At 45.5% G+C, this 18,070-nt stretch overlaps 2 protein-coding genes across 6 annotated transcripts in view; both read right to left on the bottom strand.

Annotated features, from left to right (window-relative positions):
- MFHAS1 (multifunctional ROCO family signaling regulator 1) overlaps window positions 1-18,070 on the bottom strand; it is a 125,695-nt gene that overhangs the window by 41,771 nt on the left and 65,854 nt on the right. The window lies entirely within an intron of this gene.
- LOC137756089 (nuclear pore-associated protein 1-like) lies at window positions 9,686-16,871 on the bottom strand. The gene is given in 7 exon segments (XM_068532360.1): window positions 9,686-10,073; window positions 10,252-10,948; window positions 10,951-11,496; window positions 11,499-11,544; window positions 11,592-12,228; window positions 16,026-16,156; window positions 16,773-16,871. Coding segments are annotated over 7 exon segments (2,544 nt in total).

Here is an 18,070-nt window from a genome sequence, read left to right on the forward strand (position 1 = left end):
GACTTGGAAAGAAGGGACCTGATTGTTCACTGACCATGATACACATCTGTTATATCCAGGGTGATTTGTGGACTTAAGAACTAGCTGTGAAGTTTGTACTTTATGCCCTTCCTCACAGTTAATATGGCAGTAACTGAAATTTGATGGTTTTGTTGGGGTCCTGGGATTATTTAACTAAATCATGGTAACTGAAATTCATGCATGGGCAAACTGTTCAGAGCGAGGACTGCATGTATAGCATACGTTTGGTAATATTCTATTGCAAGAAACAAATACCTAGAAGAATGTAAAATAGGATAAGAAGTCATATTCTTGTTATGAGGAAGTCTGTTCCTAAGCAGAACATGAAACTGAGATATCATAAAGAAAAAGGAGAGTTGATTTGACTTCATAAAAATTAAAGAATTCTGCACGGCAAAAGGCAATCCAAACATAAAGATAACTTGACAAACTAGGAAACATAATATAAACATTTGACCATGGATTTGGCCAACAATTCTTTTCTTCACAATAGTATGAGGAGGGGAAATCTCAGTGAGTCAAACCTCATGAATCAATAGATGAGAGGTTAGACTAAAGTTCTCATATGGTGTGGATTTAATTTTATGGAATGCAAAGTACCTTCCAACAGAAAATGTGGAGTACTACCAGTCTTATCCAGATCCTTGGCAATGCAAGTAGAGAAACCCTGAGTAACTGTGTGATAGATGAATCTCTTTTCTGTTCTATAAGAGAAGGAGAACAATGAACAGAATGTCTATTTCTCCAGGGCAGAATTCCAATACTGTCTCTGTACCACTGAGCCTTGCAAAACATCGAAACGCACAGTCTTTAGCAAATCACTCTTAAACAACCAAGAGGGAAAGAAATGGAAAGGCTAATGAACTTAACAATTACCTTTGTAGCCCCGACTGCTGAAAATAGCGATGATGGGAAACATGTGATGCCACGTATGTGAAACTTAAAGAGCACAGAGATTCAAATGGAGTAGAGTAGGGAAGAATGCCTCTGATAACCCACCCAAGTTGAATTATTTATAGTCTCAACTGGGAAACATTGATTAAGAAATGAGAGGATACAGGAAAGAGCAGCCCCTGAAATTGTGCCTAAATACCTCCAATATTCCTAAGGAATCCCGCGGACAACTGTGTCAGAGCAGAGCTGACAGATGGAGTATAGTAAGCGCAGAGGTCACGCCCTTGTCAGCCAGCATACGGAGAGCATTACTGATCCTCAGCAAATCATTACAGATCCTCAGGAAACTGTACTGTGACTGGGTCTAAAACCTGACTGGAATTTTCCATAGATGTGTGATACTGGAGATGGGTTTGCAGCTGCACTTGCCAAATCACCTTTGCAAAGCACAGTAGGCCACAGCCAGAGGAGCAAAGGCTGCTCTGCTCTTTCTCAAGCAGAAAAGGATCTTAGAAGTGCCAAGTTCTGTCCCACAAAGGATGGGGATAGCAGATTATGAGTCAGTGATCAGTACAATATCTGTGATCCCTCGGCTACTTTCCGTCTTGAAGCTGGGATATAAAGACTCAGGTGTTGGGTGATGAGCCACAATCCCTCTGAACAGGTGCTTAATCAGGACTGGATAGGATGAATTCAGACCTGGGCATCTGGCATCTGGTACCAGCCCTTTTTCTGGCAGGCTGCCTTTAGACATGTCCCTGACACCTTTGCATCTGTAGCTTTTCGTTGTTGTTGTCTGGTTGTTTAATTATGTAAAATGGTGATAACACTACTTGGTGGCATATTCTATTTTAAAAAACCTTCCATTACTCAGTGCACATCAAACAGTAAATGCTTTCTCTTAGTAAACCTGCATAACAATCTTCTGAACTCTTCTGCTCTGGGCAAGATTCATAAACACACCAGGCAAACAAAGTGAAAGAGGAGACAGTACATAGTGTTTTATTCAATTGGGTCTTGATACCTAAGTGTGACTCTTAACCAAGGATTATACAGTAGTTAAGGACACAGATTAAAGTTGTTTAGAGTGTGTCCTAAAGTCGCACTGCCAGAATTTAAATCTCTACTCTGGAAATTATAGACCTGAGACAAATTACTTCCCTAAACTTCATTTCCTGCATCTGAGAAAGATAATAGTATCTACCTTGTAGTAGACTGAATAATACCGTTGCCCCCAAATGTCCACATTCTAATCCCCAGAACCTGTGAATGTCACCTTAAATGGCAGAAGGGACTTTGCCAATGGGATGAAAGTAAGGGTCTTGAGACGGGGAGATCCTCCTGGATTACCTGGATGGGCCCAAATGTAACCACTGATGTTCTCATAAGAGAGAGGCAGAGGGAGTTTCTACTCCAAAGAGAATGTGATGATGAAGTTGGGGTTGGACTGATGTGGCCAGAAGTCAATGAATGCTGGCAAGGAAACAGATTCTCCCTTAGAGCCGCTAGAAGGAAGATGGATGGCCCTGTCAACTCTTGGTTTCAGCCCAGGGAAACTGGTTTTGGACCTGTCTTCCAGAACCATAAGAAAATAAGTGTGTTTTGTTTTAAGCAAGCACATTTGTAGTAATTTGTTACAGCAGCCATAGGGAACTAATGCGTACCTCATAGGAACTATTTCTCCAATTAAAATGTTGGAGAAACTGGAAACACACTTAGTGGCATGTCTGACACACGGTAGGTATGCTACCATATGCCATTCTTGGAAACTGAAGCCTTGGTTTTGAGGGATCATCAAAACCAGTACAATGGTTGCCATTTTTCTCCTTGTTCATCCTGGTTAACAAACCTGGTAGAGAGAGTTCCATCCTTTCCCACAGGACCTCCACCCCTATTACTTAGAGGGAAGAGGTTATGTCTCACTTAAGGCACCTTATTCTTTTCCTTTCTACTTTTTTTTCATTAATCTTCATCTAACTGGCCTTTCTAAATTTTAAAGAAAACAAACCCATTTCTCAATGGATTCAGATACTACCCCAAGTTAATATTCCAACCAAGTTCTTGTTCTTCTGGGTCTCATCACCAGAAATTTCTGAGCCTAAATCCTCTCTAGTTTCTAGGATCACTCATTTTCTCATTTCTCCCTTCTCCTTTTAGTTGAGAGTCTTGTCAATTTAGTCCCTTCCCTAAACACAACTTATAATAAGGTGACACAGCAAAGTGATGAAAGTCTAGACAGTCTGGTTTTAATCCTGGGTTTTTGCCACCTACTAATTGTGTGACATTAGACAAGCTATTCAACCTCTCTGGGCCCCAGTTTCCCAAAAAAAAAGGTGAATATTACAAATAATACCTACCTATAGGGTTGCAAGTATGAGGATTGAGTTAATATTTGCTAAGCACTTAGAACTGTACTTGTTATAGTCTAAGCACTACAATTGTGCTTGTTAATAAATGCAATTCCAAGCATATAACTTACTCAACTTTCTGTCATAACTTTGAGATATTTATTTGGTGAAATCAATAAAATCGTGTTTCAAGGGAAACAGAAAAGTATTTTTGAGTTGACTATCCACGTGGCTAGCTTAGATATTTCACCACAGTGTTTCCAAGTTTCTATACAACAGCCTGGGCTAGTCCTGTAGTAAACTAGAAATTGATGGAGCTCGTGTTTTGAACCCTTTCTCTCAATGTCCCCCCCAACCCCAACCAATCCCCATATCTTTAGACATAAAATTTCATTTGTCCTCCATCTTCTGAAAACCTATTTCTAGGAAAGTTTCGGACCTCCAACTTAGCGTGAATTTAAGACAAAAGTCCTATTTACTTTAGAGAGACAACTTTTCAAGAGTGGTTATGTTTTGTTTGGTTTTTATGTCTCTCCCAGCCCCTCAGCCTTGGACAAATCCAGGAGATCCGTATTATGGCTCTAACACTTAGCACCTGTGGGATTCTCTGAGCCTCGGTTTTCCTACCTGGGAGGGGCATCTGAAAACCATCTGGATTTCAACCAGTACTCCAGGTAATTATGAGGCAGGTAGTCCTTATTCTATATTGAGCCACATAATGGTCCAGGCCATAAGTGAGATCTCACCAAGGGCCTCATGTATCTTGTAAGATTAAAAAGTTTGTATGGCACTTCAGGCTAAAACTCTGGTTAGTAATAAGCAGGGTATTTTCCCTGCATATGTCTCTCAAGAATTAGAGAAAGTTCCTGTCCTGGGACTGCTGAGAGGACCACGCCCAGCTCTGTCTCAGGTAAAGTATGAACTGCTGGTCAGGCAGCCTCACTACATCACATCACCCCGGGTTCACGGCAGTGACTGGCTCAGGGAGGGCCTGGGCGGTCTCCTAACAGTCAAGGGCTGTTCCTAGATCGCTAAAAAGAAAATATTTAGGACAAGAAAGACATGCATCTGTGAGTCTGAAATTCTCAAATCTTCTTCTAATTCTTGACATACAGAGAGAAGAAAATACAGTTCTACCATACTCCTGTCCCCAGGACTGAGCGAAACTTAAATAGTTAATATAACTTCTTGGTTTTCAACCCTTAGTGTCAACCTGTAGATAAAACACAGGACCCTTTGCTGTGATTGCATAGGAAAATGTAAATGTGATCAGCACAGACAAATGAAACAAACATGGTATTGACAGGAGGTGAGTTGTACAAGGGGGGAGGAAAGACAGAGAACTGTGGGTGCACAAATAGTCTCATGCCTAAAGAAAATTATAAGATTAGGGGGAAAGTTGATGCCATAAGAAAGTTGATAGTATAGCTATATACTATAGCTAATATTTCTTGAGAGCTTCTGCATGTTGGATACTAAAGGCTGCAAAGGCCTTATTATTATTTGCATCATCATGAGCAACTCCATGCAATGGGTATCACCCATTTCCTCGGTTTACAGGTGAGGAAACAGAGGCCCAGAAAGGTTATATAAATTACTCAGGATTGCAGAGCTAATGAACCGAGGAACAAAGCTTCCAAGCTTGCAGGCCAGGTGGTCCATGTCCAGAACCAGTGCTTTTAGCTGCTATGCTACCGCTTCTCCCATCAATAAAGCTAGCACAACTCCATGAAGTTACAAAAGAGAAGCAGCATAAGTAATGAAATGAATATGATGTATTGGAAAAGAAGAGGGATGAGTAGTAGTGGGGGTAGGAGTTTATCTTCCTCCTTCACGTTAGGGTGTTAAAACTTATCTAAAATGGATATAGCAGGATAAACATAATGTTTAGAATTATGGGGGTAACACTGAGTAGCGAAAAACTGCCTCTGGAGAGGGGAACTGGGGTTAGAAGGGTTGAATTTCAGTATTATTTGAGTTGCTATCATGTTCATGTATTATTTTCATAAAAAAATATTTTTACTTATTTAGAAATGGCTTCAACTGTGTAAATGCATCAAAACATGAAATTCAAAATTATCTTTAAATCTCTCATACATTTGTTAAATGCTTGCCTTATCAGGATCGTTCTTTTCAGCTTTGAAGGCCATTTTTTAAAAATAAAAAGCCAAGAAGTATGAATTTTTAAAATTAAAAATTGTCCCTGGTAATATTGCCAGGCACCACAGAGAGAAGGTGTGGAACTATTAGAAGCAAACTGGATTTCAACCCTGCTTCTGGGAGGCAGTTCTGACTACAAAGGGCAGGAGATTCTCTGAAGCCGGGGAGCAGTTTTTTGTTTTTTGTTTTAACATCTTTATGGAGTATAATTGCTTTACAGTGGTGTGTTAGTTTCATCAGCTATACATATACATATATCCCCATATCTCCTCCCTCTTGTGTCTCCCTCCCACCCTCCCTATCCCACCCCTCTAGGTGGTCACAAAGCACGGAGCTGATCTCCCTGTGCTATGCGGCTGCTTCCCACTAGCTATCTACTTTACATTTCGTAGTGTATATATGTCCATGCCACTCTCTCACTTCGTCCCAGTTTACCCTTCCCCCTCCCCGTGTCCTCAAGTCCATTCTCTAGGTCTGCGTCTTTATTCCTGTCCTGCCCCAGCAATCCCACTACTGGGCATATATCCTGAGAAAACCATCATTCAAAAAGAGTCATGTACCACAATGTTCATTGCAGCTCTATTTACAATAGCCAGGACATGGAAGCAACCTAAGTGTCCATCATCGGATGAATGGATAAAGAAGATGTGGCACATATATACAATGGAATATTACTCAGCCATAAAAAGAAACGAAATGGAGGTATTTGTAGTGAGGTGGATGGACCTAGAGTCTGTGATACAGAGTGAAGTAAGTCAGAAAGAGAAAAACAAATACTGTATGTTTTTCATACATGTTTTTCATATTTTTTAGATTCCATATATATGTTTATAACACATATATATGGAATCTAAAAAAAAAAAAAGGTTTGGGAGCAGGAGTTTTGATCCTCTGGCACCGTAACAAACAACGTAGAGTAAATGAATCAGGTGGCTGGGTGCCTGGAGGAGTCTGGCAGCCTCTCTGTGACAGTGTTCTTTGTTTTTACAGGTCTAATCTCATAAATGTTGCACTAGGCTCAGTGTTGTGCATTTTTAGGCTGAGTTATATTTTTCCATGTGTGTACTTCATAAAAGCAGGCACTTTTATGCTCCCTTTAAAAAGGGGATCTCCCATTTGGATTGCCAAGTGAAAGCATTCAAAGGAATTCATTAAGCATACTGATATGTGCAGTATCCCCATCTGTCATCGAAGTATGTATGTATGTATATCTATCTATCTATCATTATCTCCCTGTTTACCTATCTGTATCAGTCTGCTCAGGCTGCTATAACAAAATATCATAGACTGAGTAGCTTAAACAACAGACGTTTCACACAGTTCTGGAGTCTGGGAAGTCCAAGATCAAGGCAAATCCAGTTCCTGGTGAGTCCTCCTTTTTTGGCTTGTAGAGGGCCACCTTCTTGCAGTCTCTTCACATGGTGGAGAGAGAAAGCTCTGGTGTATCTTCCTCTTCTTATAAGAGCTAATCCCATCATGGCAGCTTCACCCTCATGACCTCTTCTAAACCTAATTACCTCCTAAAGGCCCCACCTCCTACTTCCATCATACATAAGGGGATAGGGTTTCAACATATGAATTTGGTGGGGGGGGGGGGCACAGAAATTCAGTCCTTAACTCTATTATCTATCTATCTACCATCTATCCTTATGTATAGAACAATAACAATGGCTTATAAGTCACTTCCCTACATTATTTTATCTGTCTATCCATCTATCCTTATGTATAGAACAATAACAATGGCTTATAAGTCACTTCCCTACATTATTTTATCCTTCCAAAACTCTTGAGAGGTAAATAGGCCATAGAAAAAGCACTGAGTTCACTGAAACACTTGAAGGTTGAGTTAACTGTTTGTGATCACACAATCAATAAATGGTGATGCAGGGAATTCCATGCACATCTTCTCTGTCCTCCTTTCCTCCTTCCCTCCCTCCCACTTGCTGACTCTATTCCAGCCACATTATTTACTAACTCTTCCCTGAGGACACTGGCATCCTTCCTCTGGGCCTTGCAGAGGTTATTCCCATGATCCGGAATGCTTTTCCCTCAGATGTCTGACTCATCTGCCTCCCTCTAGACTGTTCAAATTCCACCTTCCCAGTAAGACTTATCCTGTCTACCGTTTAAGTTTAAAGCCTTGCTTCTCTCTGCCCATAATCTCAACTCACCATATACTGCTTAATCTCCATAGCATTTATTACTGGCTAACCTACCAGATAATTTACATGGGTTTCTGTTCTCCCCTCCAACTGGAAGAGAGGCGGCACAGACTCAGGAATTTTGCCGTTATTAAACCTAGTGGAGGCCCAGCAGAACTCCAGGGTCAGCCAGAACTGGGCACAATTATAACTCTTGCGATTTGATATTTCAGCGGTTTAGCTCAGAGCCAAGCCAGTTATTAAAGAGGATCTTTTCTGCTATTTTAAGCAGCATGGTAAATTTGAGGTCAACTTAAATTTTCAATAATTACAGAGCAGGTATGAACTCTTCCTTTGTTTCTCCAGACACATGAACCTGGATGCCAAATCCATCCTCTCCAGGTGGAGTGGGAAAGTATGAAGATGACTGGCCTAATTCTCAATTGAATAAAAAGATGCCCCAAAAGACATTTAAACATTTTCAAAAACTAAAATCATAAAGTGTGGTTCCTTATCACACATCAGGGATTATCTAGCCTCCAGTGTGGTCAGAGTGGTGAGGGGACAGAGACACATATAGAGAAGCCAGGGTGAGTCACGCCATCTCTCCCTCCTCTGGACCTCAGTTCCTCCTGATTGTCTCTCCTTACACTCTAAACAGATTTCAGGAGTCAGCACGTGCAGCCGTAATATGTACCTAATTCCACATCCCAGTCACTGGGACACAAAATTTTGGGGCCTTAAGTCTGGCTCACACATCACCACTCACACATGTCAGTTCTTCCTCTACAGCTGAGCCAGTCACATAAACAGAAGCAGATTAATACGAACAAGGTTTTACTGACATATATATATGTACATAAAGCTGGGAAAGAGAAGGGCCCATTGAAGCAAATGCACAGGGGGAGAGGAAGCATCTGAAAACAGCAGTGGGCATCCTGCCAGCTCCAAGTGTAGGGAAAACTGGCCCAGAGCTTGGGTCCGCCAAGTTAACAGCCAAGCCAGGGATGGCACAGTGGACGATACATGCAGCTCTCTTCCGCTCTCCTAACTGGAGCTTGTCAAGTCTGGTGTAGTTCTGAACTGGGCTCATATGCTCCTCACCCTCCAACACAAACACACACACACTCTTGCACACCCCAGATGTGTGGTCCTCCGGCTTGCTGTAGGAAGAGAGGAGGTTAAGTTTCACTTAAAGGGGCTGAGCCGCTTTCCAGTGAGGCAAAGTCCATTCATGGTTACACAGTTTGCAGAATAAGATCTCCTCTTCATTTGTTGAGTTTCTTCATAGAAGAAAGGAATTAGCTGATGGCTCCTATGAAGCCCTGGGCAGGTTATGAGGCTGCCAGACTCCTATGAGCACAGGCACAGCTGCCCTGACCAGGAGCCTCCAAACACAATGCCGGCTCCTCTGAGCCAGAGGGGTGTCCTGACCTGGGGGCCCCAGTGTTCTTCCTGAGAGTGGAGGTTCCTCTCTAAATACGGATGCTGCTATCCCCCATGGCACCACCTGGGTTTTGGCCGGGGGGGGGGCCCAGGTGCTTTGTATGAATGCGGCACCAGAAGTGTATCCAGTCACAGCAGGTGTGGTGCTGTCCCCCATCGCCCCCCCGTTCTCTGCACAGATGGGTTCCAAGTCTGATGGCAGTTATTGACACACGGCCTCCCAGCACCAGTGAGACGCTGTGTCCTCCATCCGCACCACCTGAGTATTGGCCAGGTGGGTCCCAGCTGTAAGCGGGAATACCAGGTCCTCCAATCATGGGCATGATGTTGTTCCCTCCTAGACGACCACCACCTGGATTGTGGGCAGGTGGGCCACTTGTGTTTGGAAATAAGGTAGAACTAGAAGTGTGTTGAAACCCACGGGTGGTACCCACACTTGTAACTCCAACAGATGTGGTGTGCTCTGATGGAAGGTGGAAACTGACATGTTCCTTGACACAGATTTCTTCTCCTTGGTGATGGAACTTTTAAACGTAGATTTTCTACGTCCAGATGGGCCCTGGGTGCAGTGACGGAAAGTGGAAACACGAGGGCCTCCCATCGTGGGGATGGTGTTGTCCCCTGCCATCACCGGACCACCTGTATTCAGCCCAGGTAGGCCCCAGGTATTTGGATTTAAGGGGAATCAGGTCTGTTCCCAAATGCTGGGATGGTGCCTGCCCCTCCTACTGCAGCAGCCTTGCCGTGGTCAGGTAGATGGCAGGTTGTCTGGCCCAAAGCAGGAACAGAAGTGGTGCTGGGTGCCCCACTTAGTCCTGCCCCAAAGTTAAGTGGTCTGGATGCCTCTGAATGAGTGAGGCCTGGGGCTGACACACGGACTCCAAGGCTCCCACCGGCCGTCGGGGCTGCAGGTCCCGTGAACAGTGGGCCCGGTGTGGTGTCGGCAAAGAGCGAGCTACTGACCCCAGTACTGGGCATCCTGGTGGCAACTCCAAAGCCAGTAGCAATGGACACAGCCCTGGGGAGAATGCCTGGGTTGTCGCCAAAGGCCGGCTGCGTGTTGCTGGTGGTGACAAATAGGGAACCCGGCAATCCTGACTGCGCTGTGCTGACTCTTGGTGGCTGGGCCACAGGAGAGGTTAGGACTTTATCTTGTGCTGGGGCTACTGGGTTTCCCAATAGAAAATAACCGTTAGGCCTCTGCCCATCGTTGGCCCCAAATGTGGCCTGAGACAGGAGACCTGGGTCCAAGAGAAGCTTGAAGTGTTGGTCTGCTGGCCGACGTTGCAGGTAAATGAGTCGAGGCGTGGGCTGAGGCATTGCTGTCACTGGGTGGTGTGTTCCCAGAACTAGGAACAGACATGTGAAATGGCTTTTGGTTCTGCCTGGAGACAGGGGCAGACTGGAAAATGACAGCCTGGGAAGGAGGTGTGGTGTCCATAACTTCGGTGTCAGAGGTGCTGCCTGCTGAAGCACTGATGATGGCTGAAGCCGTAAACGGGGGGCTGGAGAAAACAGGGGCAGAATGGAAAATGACAGCTTGGGAAGGAGGTGTGGTGTCCATAGCTTCGGTGTCAGAGGTGCCGCCTGCTGAAGCACTGATGATGGCTGAAGCCGTAAATGGGGGGCTGGGGAACACAGGGGCAGAATGGAAAATGACAGCCTGGGAAGGGGGAGTAGTGTCCATGTCAGTGACATCAGGATCTACAGTAGGCTGGAAGGTCAAACTTCCAGATGCCGTGACCATGCTGGTGGGAGGGATTGCCGTAGAAGTCATGGGCTGCCCAGTTAAAATAGGGGGATTGATGGTAGGGACTGGAAGAGGGGTAGGCACGTATAAAGGAGGGGTAGAATCTACACAGATGGGTGTTGGGGGTTCCTCTTCATGGGACGGTGGCTGGAAGGAGGAAACTGGGATGCTAGGAGGTGTGGGAGGTCAGAAGTAAGAGGTGTTGTGGCCATGACTGAATGAAAAGGGCCTTCATTCTTCTTGAGTGGAATTCCCAAAATGGGATGGGAAGCTGAAGGAGGGAGAGAATCCGCAGGAATAGCAAGAGGAGGGGACTTAGGGACCGTGTATCCTGTTTCAGGTGTCGGGGAAGGTGGAGGGACAGACAGGATGGGAGACCTGGAATACAGGTCGGCCAAGTCGGTGGTAGTAGCAGGGACCTCCAAAGTGTGAGTGGCCGGGGGCAGGGAGTCTGCAGTCTCTGAGGCAGGTGGGGAGAGAGAAGGGGCAGGCTGAGGGGCACTGCAGTCTTCCCTGGCCTTCCTTATATTATTCAGGATCTTGTTCCACTGACACTCAGTGTTCTTCTCCAAGTTGCCTGGGCTTTTGGCAAGAGCTAAGCACGGAAGCTTAGGAGGAGGGGGCAGCTCACCCCGATCCCATGTCAGTGGCGGGGATGACCTCAGCCCCAGCAGCGGCAGAAAAAGCGACAGGGGAACCTTCCGCTTGCAGGGCCTACTGCTGGTAGATACTGGGAAGAGGAGCTTCTTGATGGGATGTGTGAAGACTTTTCACGCTGCAGCTCCTTCCCAGACATCAGTGAGCCTGGTGGGCTGAGCCTGTGGTCTTCACCCAGCACTTCTTTTTTGGCCTCTCCGGCAGCAGGGAGCAGCATGGGGTTGGGGCAGAGAACACCGTGGCATGGGATTCAGGCTTCCAAGGAGGCAGGACCTCTCCAGCATCCCCATGTGAGCGGATGACATGGCTTTCTGAGGAGGAGCTCACTGGAGACATCTGGGCGTTCTCACTCAAGTTGTCTTCTGGGTGCTCGGGAAGGAGGTCCAGAAGCTCAGGATCGCACTTGAGGGAAGTGAGGACTCCACTGGTCTCCTGGGGCCTGGATGTCAATGGTGTATCCCCATTGCTACGGTGGCCCCGCTTCCGATCGTCCTCTCCTTCGGTCTCTGTGTGATCCTCCATCTTTGCCATGCCTCTTCGGGGCTCTTCTTGGACCTTCACCTCACTCTGCTTTGGGCAAGGAAGTGGGAGGTGACTGGACGGTACCGGCTTCCTAACCTTGACTGCCCGCTCAGGTGGTGAACGCAGGAGGGTAAATCTGCGTCCCGGTGGAGGAATCTTGATGGTTCTCGAGCGGCAGAACATCGTGGAATTACGAGCAGACAGCACGGGCTTCTTTGGCGAGTCCCTCCTATTCACCAAGGGAAGAATCCGCAGATGGGAGTACCTGGCCTGCTGGATGGGATCCTGCCTTTTTGGCGCGTGTAAAAGCCGGTTTCTGAGCAGGGGATGCAGAGCCCTGACCCGACTGGATGCCGCACCCCACCATGTCCCTTCCTGGCAGATAGGTTCTTTCTTCACTTCTTTTTCGAAATTTGGTAAAACAACATTTCAACCTTCGACTGTTCTTCAGGGTATGCAGATGGTAGTGGCTTAGCCGGGATTCGCACCAAGCCTGTGTGATTCCAGAGCTCGTGCTCTAGACTGTGGTGCCTCCTTATCATATATGCTTCATGTGTTACTTTTTTTTTTTTTTCTTGTACTCCTTATGGTACTTAGCCCTAAGTGCCGTACCTGTAATGAACACACACACTGCCCTGTAGGAGGTCTTCTTTTGTTCAACTCATGAACTGGTCATCCACCACACTGGGTTCTAGTCTCAGAAGATACAGGTCAGGGACCACCAGCTGTCAGCATAGCACCATCTCACATTTCTAACTGAGTCTTGCAGCCCAGATTTTCCCTTTGGTCTAGTTTGAAGAATCCAGATATGTAAAGATTATATTCTAGATAAATCACGGGCTATCCTGAAAGGAATTCACCAGTGAATTATTCCATATGGATTAGAAGCCAGTTTCTCTGCCCTTCCTGGAGTATATCCAGTAAGGCATCTCATTCATGTCTAGAAAGCAAATATATCATTTACTGCAACTTCATCGTGGAGCAATGTATTAGTTTAAAGTATGATCAACACAATTTGGTCATTGTGAGTATGCCAGCTGGGTCCACTCTTTACTACACATATGTAACTCTAAGATTCTTATGCCCAAGAGAGGAGACATACTCTTGGGTGTCTAGGACAAGGGAAACATGTGTTGTTATTCAGGAGCTGGAAGCTTCAGCATGACAGGAAAGAACTGAAAAATCCTGGTCTACACATCACTTTACCTTGTTTGAATCTTGTTTCTTTGGCTTGCTTCATTGGAGTGTTTTCTCTCTCCTGGGGCTGACATTGTGTGTTATGTAGCAGGCATGTGACATGTAGAAGTTTCAGAACCCAGAATCATATAGATCAGTAAAAAATTATTTATATATTTTAGTTTAAAATCTATTTAAAATAGCACTGGGCATAATTCATATATTACAAAATTAGTTTGACCCTCTGCTCATGAGATTCTTTTTATGGTATGTCAAAGCAAATCTGGACTTCCATCCCCAGTAAACTTTGAGGTTGGAGGACACAAAAGATTTTGCTCAGACCTAAATTCCGTCGGAAAAAAAGTGTAAATATTATAAGCCCTTTCTAACCTCTCCAGGAGCAGAAATGATTTACAGCTGTGGCATTTCACCGTAATTCCTTGATCTCATTTGAGAAGAGTTCAGTAAAAAACAATCGCTTGATTTTTGTTTTGTTTGTTCCCTGTTTTCTTGTCTTGCTTACCAACAATCCACTGTAATTCATGAGTTAGTATGGCAGCAGGCTGAGTGTTCCCTAGAGCTCATTAAATGAACTTTTTTTCCTAAAATGACTTTTGTCTCCTTGTTTTCAGCCCCTCTTCTTTCCTCTGCCCTTTACTATAACCAGAGCTCAGCAAAATCTAACTGGCTTTGTGCAGACCCTACTTAGGCTGTGTCTTCTCCTTCAGAGTTAAAGAAGTTTTGCAACACAGCCCTTTGTACATTAAGGACAATCCATATAATCCAACAGCAAACTTCCTCTGTACACCCCACAAATCTATTTAAAAGACTCCTGAGGCACAAGCAATGACACATATTCCTAGCTCAACCATAAGTGACACCAGTCTTCTACATACCTAGTTCATTGTTCAGTGCATCCCTAGATTTTCTGCAATGCTAGAGCTACAGAGATTACTAAATTTCTAAGAGAGAGAGAAGGAGAAAGATCAAAAGAACGTGAGCACTCTGACAAAGTCGGAAAGCTGGCTCTGCCACTTATCCACTGTGTGACCCTGGGGAAGTTACCTAGCCTCTCTGAGCCTCTTTTTTTCATCTGTGAACTGTGGATAGTAAATGTCAAATATATACCTCATGGGAATGCTACAAGAATTAAATGATATTTGCAATTGACCTAACCCAATGTCTGGCACATAATAGCAGCTCACTATATGTTTATTTCTTCCTCACGACTTTATTAATCTGAAACAAAAACCAAGGTTTGAGCAAAAATAACTTCTGGAAAGAGAAGTACCTTAGAGGAGCAGTTGAAAAGGTCCTGACTCTCCTAATGCCTTCCCTAAAATCCCTATTGCTGACTTTATATTATACCCACCTCCAAGGCAGCACTGTTCTCTAAAGAATACCTAGTACTTTTACACATTTCTGAAGGAAGTGTCAATTTGTCCCTCCTCTCTGCAGAGAAATTTAGCAATCCACTTCAAGATATTTATTCTGTGGATATACCCATAAATGTCGAAGGATATAGTCGCAGGTATTTACTTCAGCATTGTTTCCAAAGTAGGAGACTGGAAACAACTGAAATGCCTGTTCAGCAGAAGGCTGGTTAAGTAAGACCAGCTTATAGAATGGAATATCATACAACCAGTGTAAAAGGAGTCAGACAGCTCTATATGTAGCAATATGTCCAATAAAAAGACCCAAGCAGTGTTTACATTACGCTGCCGTTTTTTTTTTTTGGCAGGGGCAGGACTCTCTCTTGCCCTATTTTTACAAATGTACATTTGTAAAACCACAGAGCATCTTGAAAGGACGTGCAGGAATCTGGCAAAACTGGCTGACTTCAGGAGAGACAGATGGCTGTGGAGAGACTTTCCTTTCCCCATACAGCCTTACGTACCCTTTGAGTTTTACACCATTTACACAGACTGCCCATTAGGCATAAAACTTAAAATAATCTACCCCCAGTGTAAATTAATTTTTGCCCTGTTTCCTGCCTAGAACAGCTTTCTTGTTTTTTAAATATTTCTTTAAATTTATTGTTTTTAATTATGAAAGTTACCATGTACTGGTTTTAATAAGCAAATTAACATAAAATGTATAAAGAAGAGGCTATAATCCCTTTCCCCCCTTCCCCACCCCCAAAGTATCCAGGGATGGATTGGTGTGGACCCTTCCTTCCCTTTCTCCTGGCTCAGACATGCAGATAAAACATATACACACAGCAGGGACTTCTGGGACTGATTTCTCTTCCACCAAGCAAAATCAAACCGTAAGCATGAGTGTAACATTCCTTTCTTTCATCTGACAGTCGTGTTAAGAGTGAGAACTATATTTGTTCCCAATTTCTTTATTCATCACATCTCAATGTCTTTCTCTTCCTTGCCCCTCCCTCACTCCCACAAACAATTTTACACAAACGGACTCATGTCACACTCATTTTTTAACAGGGTTCTTTTGTTTTGGCCACCCCCATTTCCTAAACAATCTCGCGGCCCCTTGGAGGGTGGGTCTGTGTGCCCACAAGGGACCCTGTGGTCTCCCCAGGCCCACCCCTGGGGCTGATTCCTGTTCTGGGGGCACCTCCAACTCGGGGGTGCCCTGTGGCAAACCTCAGCCTGCTGGACAGTCAGGGCCCCGGCCAAGTGTCAAGTGTGATTCCAGACTCCAGCCGAGGTGCCATTTGCATCATGGCATTAAACAATCTAGTAGGAGAAGCTACTGGAAGCTTTCACAAACCCAGAGCACACATTTGATTAAGAAAAAGTATCACAAGTGACAGAGAAAAGCTCTCCAGCAAGTAAAGGCCTCTAGTTTCAGCATCCTTCCCTAGCTCTCCTCCCTTGAGGAGATGCGAGAACATGCTGAGTCAGGACAGGACCGGATCTGGGCGTCAGTAACACATGCATTCACGCTGGCCGCCCGTCGAGGTCCGAGGCCACTGCCTGCCTGGCCTTGGGTGTGAGAGGAAGCAGCTGCCAGATGGAGCCGGAATGCACTGCTGGGGGATTAGTGGCTTCCCTTATGGGATGCCACCAAGGCCCCTGTGGCAGGAGGTCAAATAACGAGGAGGAAGCAGAAATGGAAGGTTACTCACTACTAAGCCTCTCCCCACCCGGCACCGCTTGGTTCTTAGATTTCATCACAGCAAATTTCACGGAATGCAGCGAAGTACTTACAACCTTTGTTCAGCAAGGAGGATAGTCCAAGAATGTTCACCTCGCTGCAGATAGGCATACAATTCTCACGTCCATATGAAATCTTTCCTGATGCCAGGGGTTATGAAGAGACAAGTCAATCAGCACTCATTATTCAAAATTTGATTTACGCGAGCTTCACACTTTCTTTAAAAGGGATGGAGGAGCTTTTAAAAATTCTGCAAACCAGCGAGTGATGTTTAAACCTTACTTAGGTGTTTCTACAAGGACTTGATCTAGATCAAAGAAATCCTCCTGGATCCCAAGCATGTGAAGCTGTTGGTAGATACCACGAGGGGCTCAAGTGAGGTTTTTATAAAATCCTATCGATATCAAGCCCGTACTGATAGCTCAGAAGCCTTAGGAGTAACATCCAAACTCATGCAAAAGACAGTACGTTTACTTAGCATCAGAGCATTTTGACTTATTAAGGATCCACTGAGTAACTTCAGGAAAGCCCAACATGAGGAGGAGGAGGGTGCAGGATGGCCTGTGGAGGCTGCCGGTCAGCCGGGGGTCCCCAGGCAATGGCTTTACCGGTGCTGGGCCCGAGTTTCCACATCCCTACTGGGGACGATACATCACAGGGTCGCTGTGAGGACTGAATGAGGTCACGTATGCACAAGTGTTTAGCACGAGGCCGGCTTCCTTCCCCAGAGCTCCTGAGGCCCCCAGGACCCCGGCCCCAGAACTAGACCAGGGCCGGCCACCTGGCCACAGGCAGTCCATTCCTGAGTGTGGCAGCGACATGCCGCCCGGTGCGAAAAGCTGGAGGAGGTGTGTCGGAGGGCTCCCTGGGAACTGGAAAGTGGGGTGAGAGACAGAACTGGTCTGTGGGGCGGGGCGCGGGGTGACTGAAGCAGAGAGAGGCAGGCACAGCCGCTCGGATCATGTGTGAGCTGTAGAGCAAGCTGGTCTGAGGGCAGAAGGGAAAACGGGGCAAGTCCATAGCGAGAGACGGAGCTGGCACTGAGGGGCGACCACACCTGAGGTGGGGGCAGAAGATGCGAGGGAAGCCAAGAGGGGAGACGGGGGGCGGGGAGGGGGGACCAAGTCGGGGGCAGGGGGCCGGAGACGGGAGACAGGGTGATGGACGAAGAGAATGACGGGCCGCGGGTACCAACAGACTGGGCGGCGGGGTGAGGGGGACACAGAGAGAGCCTGGGGCACAGGGGCTTCCCTGGATCCTGGGGATGGCTCTACTCTTGACATAATCCTGCCTTTTCCCCCTTAAGTTAGCTCAAGAGCTCTTACCAGAACATAATAATTAACAATTGGCTTTTATTGAGAGTATCCAATTTGTGCATTAACTATGTTATTATTTGCCACGAATTATGTAGCTCTAATAAATTATTATAAAAACCACTTTTGAAACCTTGGCTTTAAGATTAACAACATATCCCTCTGTATCCAGGGAAACACTTTTGCAAAGGCAGGTGAGCATCCCTGCTGGAAGGGAAGGTGCCAGGAGCCTGGCATCGAGCCCTGGGTTCTGACCCTGGTGCTGTGCTAAGTCCCTGCCATTTCCTGGCAAACCCCGACTCCTCTGGGCCTCAGGCCTTCAGCTTCAAAAGGAATAAGCTGAAATGGTTCATCTCCAGGGTCTGTTCAGCTTAAAATAGTCTGTTCCAGCTTAAAACACTGTGAAAATGTATTTTCTACTGAATTTTCTAGGCTTCTCAAGTTAAACGCCTCGCAAATGCAGCACGAAGTAGAACAATCTCTTAAATAAGGCAAACAAACATGTCCCGGGCTCTCCGC

Source organism: Eschrichtius robustus, chromosome 21 (assembly GCF_028021215.1).
Source record: "Eschrichtius robustus isolate mEscRob2 chromosome 21, mEscRob2.pri, whole genome shotgun sequence".
NCBI lineage: Eukaryota > Metazoa > Chordata > Mammalia > Artiodactyla > Eschrichtiidae > Eschrichtius > Eschrichtius robustus.